This window comes from Pundamilia nyererei, unplaced genomic scaffold (genome assembly GCF_000239375.1).
Source record: "Pundamilia nyererei isolate P.nyererei 1_Seehausen unplaced genomic scaffold, PunNye1.0 scaffold00528, whole genome shotgun sequence".
In the NCBI taxonomy this organism is placed as follows: Eukaryota; Metazoa; Chordata; class Actinopteri; order Cichliformes; family Cichlidae; genus Pundamilia; species Pundamilia nyererei.
In genome coordinates, this window is record NW_005187929.1 from 89,078 (window position 1) to 96,549 (window position 7,472).

The 7,472-nt window shown below is 47.6% G+C and overlaps 1 protein-coding gene across 1 annotated transcript; it reads right to left on the reverse strand.

Annotated features, from left to right (window-relative positions):
• Window positions 1-2,930: 2,930 nt before the first annotated feature.
• Window positions 2,931-6,964, reverse strand: cst7 (cystatin f). The gene is made up of 4 exons (XM_005754256.1): window positions 6,630-6,964; window positions 3,828-4,006; window positions 3,565-3,684; window positions 2,931-3,143 (listed from the first exon to the last, which is right to left on the reverse strand). Exons 1-4 carry the CDS (start codon window positions 6,673-6,675, stop codon window positions 3,060-3,062), a joined length of 429 nt encoding a protein of 142 aa, XP_005754313.1. The 5' UTR covers window positions 6,676-6,964; the 3' UTR covers window positions 2,931-3,059.
• Window positions 6,965-7,472: the final 508 nt, after the last annotated feature.

Sequence of the window (7,472 nt, forward strand, 5' to 3'; positions counted from 1 at the left end):
CACAGATTTCCTCCGACTGCCAGAGCCGCTGCAGTCAGTACAGCTCAGCAGCTCCGTGCTGCCCCTCAGCAGGCCTCTGGAAGCTGGCCAGTCAGAGGACAGTGGGCTTTGAGGGAGGAGGGGCTTAAAGAGACGGGAGCTGAAGCAGCTTGTTTCAGACAGAGGATGATCCAAGCACAGACACAGAAGGATTATTCTGAACTGGAAGTTATGCAAAGCTGCTCATATATTAGAAATAAGCAGCTGGAAACGAGCAGAATGGGTCCCTGTAAAGACATTTCAATCATCCACGGAAGACTGACGCGTGCTTTTTTTTTAGTTTGATTTTATAATTCAGGCGGTTTAGTGGCTTAGTATGGACAATGTTTCACATGCACTGAATGAGCTGCTTAGCATTAGCAGATTTTATAATAATCTTTGGGTTGAAGTTCTTCAGTATTTGTCTGTTAATCTTCAAAACTGGAAAATGTGTAAAAACTGAGGGAACCACTGGAGGACGTTTAACTGAATCATTTTGTTTTATAAATGTGACGAATGATCCAAGCTGGCTGTCGACTTTCTGTTTGACCTTCGACCTCAGGAGAGCGTTAGGTCGTGCAGCGTCTTTCGTGCAGGTCAGAGCACGACGGACGAGCCGAACAAACAAACCCTGAGATTGGAGACGGTGAAGGAGCCCGAGGCTGAAACGCACTGGCCTCCTAATAATTCCTGATCAGCGTGTCGTTATCTCTAACTCGGATCCGTGTAGAGAAGCAGCGTTTCTGTGACATCATCAGTGTGACGTCGGAGCCACAGGTTTCCTCACAGCCGGAGAACTTCACGGTGAAGTCGTCCAGTTTGGTGGCGTTTCTGTTTTTTACCTGAACAGTGATGATTGAGCAGTGCTTCTGTTGATTTTCTTTTGTGCCAAATGTGTTTCTCTCTCTGTGATGAGCTCTGTATTTCAGTCGCACTGCGTCTTTTCACACCAATGTCCTGCAGCCTTTCAATAAAAACTGAACTGTTATCGCAGCCTTCGTCTTCCTCACAGATCACACGGAGTCTCCATGAGTGATGTAATCCAGAGGCAGACTCCCACAGACAGACTGAAGTGGAGGGTGTTTTGTTTTTTGTGTTGATAACAGATGCAATAGGCTGAGAGGATGCTCAGACTGAAACGAGCTTGCAGGACGTGAACAAACTGCCTGAAGCACCAGCTGAGTTTAAGTTCCCCTCAGGTTCTGTGCTGGTGCGATGCTGCCACCTGGTGGTGATGAAAAGGAATGCCCAGTGACGGTGCAGCTTACAGAAACACAACAAGCTCAGAAACTGAGACTAAAGCCCCCCGGGGGGGGGGGGTGAGGATGGACCACCCAGCTGAGCCACCGTGTCTGTAGCTCCACACGTGATGTCATCCATCATTTAGGTTTACTGTGATTACACAGATTGTGTAGATTACCGGTGAGTAACTCAAGCTTATAAAATATTACATTACACAGTTTGTCACCGACTCTGCAGCTCGGCTTTTCTCCTGACAGTCTTTACACATACAGCAGGTCAGCGTGACAAAGAGGAAGCTGTGAGGTCAGAGGTCAAATACTTTATTGTTGTACGGTACTCCGTCTGTCACAGAGAACTAAAAGAGTCCATGCACAACTTCCTCATGCTCCTCGACAGGTGCAGAACCGAAAATACAGGCCAAAGAAGAAGTAACGGTTCTCCCACCGCAGAGCTCCAGAGTCCTTATTTCATGCATCCGATGATGTCTCGAGCACACCTGCAAGAATCACAGCTTCTTGGTTTTTAGGCTCTTTTGTCAGGTTAAGGAGACAGAACCTCAAAGACATCCCACACAACATAACCTGCTGTGAGACGGCGTGCTCCTAGAACACGTGAAGCATCGTCGGCTTTCTTTGTCAAACATGATCAATTCATCCTAAAAAGTCGATTCTGTCCATCTGGATGTTTTTCAGCATCATCAGGTGACGTCTTCAGTCTCAGCTGACTGCAGGTCCCCAACCTCATAAACAGCACATCTGCACAGTGACGCTGACTAACAACGGGCGAGGAGGTCAGTTTAGGATCATTAATATGCAAATTGTCATGACCCCTGATCAAAGCCCATTGGTTGGCTATGTCTGCAGTGTGAGGCCAAGCGTCTGGTTCCTACATCACGCTGTTCTGCTCTGCCTCAGAGTGATTAACCCTTTAAAGCAGGGGTGGGCAACTGACCCAGGGTGATATCTAAAACCTGCAGGACACCGGCCCTCGAGGCGTGGAGAATCCACCCCAGCTTTAAACCCTAACCCAGGGCTGCCCAATCCCAGTCCTCGAGAGCTACTGTCCTGCAGCTTTTAGATGCATCCCTACTCCAACACAGCTGAATCAAATGAATGGCTTGTTATCAGGCCTTTGCCAAACACGATGGCATGCTGAAGAGGTAACCAAACCATTTGATTCAGCTGTGTTGGAGTAGGGATGCATCTAAAAGCTGCAGGACGGTAGCTCTCGAGGACCGGGATTGGGCACCCCTGCCCTAACCCATCGCTGGCGACCGGTTAGGGTTTAAAGGGTTAATAGTGCCATTTGAATCTGTCCTGGTGTAGGACTTGCAGCCTGGAACAGCCAGACTTCCAGTTACAACCTTCAGCTGGTCCTCGTGAGCCACAGACACCCCAAAGCTCCGGAAACAAAGAGCACGTTTAAATGAAAGATGAGCCACATGCTCCTCTCTGCATGGATTCATGACAAACGGTTTTAATGGAGCAAGCGGAGGCGTTCACAGTCTGACCAGCAGGCGGCCTCGTCCTCCATCAGCCACAGCAGGATTTAAAGTCCTGATGAATCCACGAGTGTCGCTGAGCTCTGACAGATGTTCGACTGAGAAACCTCAAAACTCAGAGACGGTTCGATGGGTCGATTTATCGCTGAAATAAAGACGTTCACGCACGCAGAGTTCAGTTTCATCTTTAATACTGAAATATTCAGAGAACAGAGATGAACGTGGACGACTGACAGTTTCTATTCAGTGGATGAAGACGGGCGACAGCGGCAGGAGGGGGAGGAGTCAGCTGCTGCATTCACTGTTTGCAAAGTAAGTTGAAATTCTTCTTCTGTGGTTTTTCCCAAGGAATCATCCAAACATCCACGTGACACTGAAACACCTGAAAAACAGAAGAATCGTTTTACAGTACAACATGCACTACTGCAAGTTTTACTGCAGTACTTCCACTGCCAGGATTTCCAGTAATACTGCAGGAAGTGGTTTTATGTAATCATTTTATTTCAAATTATTTCAAACTGTCTCTGGCATCAACAATACTGCACAAATTTCCCATGATGCACTGCAGCTCACAGTGTTTGTTTCTGAGGCTTTACAGTATTGTACTGAGCAACTGTATAGACTCTCTGATGAGACGAGGAGGCTCGACCTCAATCTTCATCCAGTCTTCTCTGCTCCTGTAATGCTCTCATTAAAGGTTTTATTATAACAGATGACACATCCTGTTTCTCAGAGTTTGGATGGAGTCAAAGTTAAGCAAGAAAGGGTTAGTCTTTCCTCTACAGTTGGCAGCTCAGACTCACCTGGTGGAGCGGACCGGGTGGCTGGAAGTCACACCTGGACAGGTCGTTGTTCTTGTCCCGTTTACGACACACCGTTCTGGAAATCTGAAAATCTGCCATGTACCGAACTCCTTTAACAATCTGAAACACACACACACACACACACACACACACACACACACACTTAGCGAGCACCTCACATGGAACCGCCCCCTACGCCAGCATGAACCCACGCCTGCCATATTTCCTGCAGATGCAGTGGTTGAACTCTGACCCCGTCATACCTGCTTCTGTGCTCTGTCGATGGTGGCGGGTTTGAAGAGGAAGGCGTCATTTGATTCGTTGTTGAAGAAGTAGGTGGCGTTGAGGACAACCTGCTGGAGGCCACGGTCATTCTTGCTGATGTTGTGTGGGGACCCGGGCATGGAGGGGTGATGATGCCAGCCAGACACCAACGTTCCCTCTGGAAGAGAAGAGCACCTACCGTCAGAGACGTGTCAAGTTTCTTCCTGTTAAAAGGGTGTTTTCCCTTTCCACTTGTAACAGCCACTATGGTTTGGTCTCCCTTTAAGACACCCAAGTCGAGGGTTGATGATGTCATCAGTTTGTGCCACTGGTCTCTCTCTGATTGTGTGGACATGTGCTTGCACGCTAGTACATGAGGAGGGACGGATTTTATGTTTTACCTCTCCAGACACCTTTGTTTGCAACGTTATGGGTTGTACGAACACTGTGCGCTATGTTTGTTAAGCTGCAGCCGTTCAACCAGGCTTATATGGTTGATGAAGAGAAGGTATATTAAAGAACACACTGTGGAATTCCCAACGCCAGCGTGAGTGTGTACTCTTTTGGCTACCCTGCTAAGTGTTTTGCCGCCTCCTCTCAACCACTAAACGCAACCCGACGTTACACACTGTCACCAAGTCATTCTTCACAGGGGGGCGTCCGATTGTTCTCTGTGTTATTTGGGGTCTTTACAATATAAAGCACCTTGAGCTCTTGCTGTGGTTTGGTGCTGTATAAATAAAGTTGAATTGAATTAATATTGTTGCCCTCAGGTGTGAATGCGTCCGACTGTCCGTGTTAGCTCTGAGACAGACTGGCGATCTGTGCCCCGCCTCTCTCCCTATGGTAACTGGGATAGCCTGCAGCCCCACCACAGCCCTGATAGCGATACGCAGGAGAGGACGGATGAGTTAACACCGAGTTTCCATAAAGTTTTTCAAACAGAACAGTGATCAGTTCAGCTTCATGTTTGAATGTTGTACACCTCGGAATACTCAGGCTGAACGTTTAGGTATAAACTTAAGACATTTTCAGAGAAGTGAAGTTTTAGGCGGGTGTCAAACTGTCAAAACAGCCACAGGAAACAGGCTGATGAGACAGAGTGGATCAGTCAGGGGGACGCTCTGTGGTGATTGGCTGTGGGGATGGTGAGTCAGACAGGGTACGTGGTCTGAGAGGAAGAACCATTTTTCTGTGGTGACAGAAGCACTTCCTGTTGCCTCACTGCATTTAAAGACACTGTACTGTGTTTTAGCTCGTTTCACACACCGAGTTAATAATAATAACACACATCATCTAGGCATCTTTTCATTTTTAAGTAGTTTGACATTTTTAGAGCCTTTTGAAAAACGGCTGACATAAAGGCAGACGTGGTCTCAGCATCTCTGACACGCTCAGATGTCTAAACAGTTTTTACCTTTCATGCTGGAACGACGAGCCGAGCCATTGCACAGGCTGTGACACCTAGTTTTTGAAGGCCAAACTAACAGCGTTCATTTGTCTGTGCCTGTAGTTTATTTATGGTGTACAGGTCTCAGGTACCTGTAGGTCTGACCTGCATGGATACACGCTTTGATCACAGTTAAAATGCTTATAAAGCAAATATGTTCATCAGATTAAGGCATCACAGTAATTTTCTAATGAAACAATGCTGGTTCTGATCTTTAATGATGATTACACATGGCATTCGTCTAGAGCAGCAGCTTGAAATTCACATGAAAATCTTTCCTTCCCATCAGCCCACTGCACTCGTGGTGTCACCGCCTCTCTGGTCTAATATTGATGAAAATCAAGCTCAACACGCCAGACTGAACATACACATTACTTCAAACATCATGTCTGCAGCCACCTCGCTCTGAGCGCAAACAGCAACCCGACTTCGTTTAAACGAGAGCATTTAGCAGGACGCTAGTCTGAGCAGCCTCTCACTCATAAACTGAGACAGTTTTTAGTTTAGTCATGCAGCGATCTTTGTTTCTGTTTTCACTTGTTTAAGTCTTGCTGATGAGGTTTCCGGTGTTTGGGTGTGAAGGCTGAAGTTGTAAACAGGTCATGGTGAGCGAACCTCTACAGCGATTAACGGGTCGTTAATGAAACCAGTAACGGTGCGGTGTATGGGACACAGCAACATCCACAGACTTACAGAGAGCCCAGAGACTTCCAGAAGTCCAGCGTTTCTGTTTTTAAGATGTGGGATGAATGTTTGAAGGTTGCCCATAAATCTGCTGACATGACAAAGTGAGCGTCGCTGCAGCAGAAATGTCAGTCTGGCAGAAGGTGACCTCAGCGGGTCAGCAGAGGTCACCACACTGCAGGTGTGGGACGAGCAGACCTCAACAACGTCTAAACATGCAGGCAGGATCGTGACCATCGAGTCTGAAATGTGCCAAAGGTGGACTTCAGCGACGACAGCGTGGCCTCGTTTAGTTTAAACTGTTTTAAGATATCAGAAGCTGACAACGCAGCAGCCATCCCACACATGTAAACCAACACTGATCAGGATGATCAACGCAGGCCGTGGTGACCACGCTCAGCACAAGAAGTACATATTTGATCAACTTTCTAAAATATCTGGGCATTTTCCATTAATCAGAAACTGTCTGCAGAGCAGTTATCTTCATCTTCATTTCCACCACATTAAGCTCTTGTTCATGTCTGGGACAAGTCGCCGCTTTGAAGTTGAAGTTGCATAGTTTTTGTTTTAAAGAAAGTGGAGCTGCTGCAGGGCCCCGACCTGCACAGACCTGAGTTCAGCTTTAACCTCTGACTGTGCTGAGACAGACACACACACAGAGTCTTACCCAGAGCGGCGAGCACAAACACGAGCAGCAGCATCTTCACCTCCATCCTTCTCACTGAGCTTCCTGCAAAGTGTCGAGTCTCAGACCACAGAGAACTGGTCCGTCCGCTGCCTCGTTGACGTCACTTCCTGTACCTGTTTAGATTAGCGAGGGTCCCTGCTGCACTCTCAGATCTGACTCAGCTGATACTAATCAGTCACCTCAGGCTCCACCTCCTCCTCTCTCACCTCTCCTCCTTCCTGTTAGATGAGGGTGAAGCAGTCACAGGCTCATTGTGGGCGTGCAAAACGTTTGCAGCTCTGCACATGTGTGAAAGTTTATCGCAGGCTGGGGACAGGAAGGGTTAATGAGGACTTCCTGACTCTGTGTGACTGCACTTCCTGTTGGCTTTCACTGAGTTTTTTTCAAAGGGTGAACGTGCTGAAGACGAGCTCAGAGACAAAGGAGAGGAAGTGACTCCTAATGATGTTCCACTAAACCCAGAACTGGTCCTGCTGAGACCAGCGGGACCAGTTAGAATAAAAATGAACAAACTCAGCTTCAGGAAACCTCACAGAGCTTGATAAGAGAACAATATCAAAGCTTATTCTAGAAAGAATAAGACACTTGACCCGTTGCCTACTGGTGGTGGTCAGAGGGCCCAGTGGCGCCAGTGTCCGGCAGCCTCGCCTCTGTCAGTGCCCCAGGGTGGCTGTGGCTACAACGTAGCTGCCATCACCAGTGTGTGAATGTGTGTGTGAATGTGTGCGTGACTGGATGTGTAAAGCGCTTTGGGGTCCTTAGGGACTAGAAAAAGCGCTATATAAATACAGGCCATTTACCATAAATGGTTTGGAGAACTTT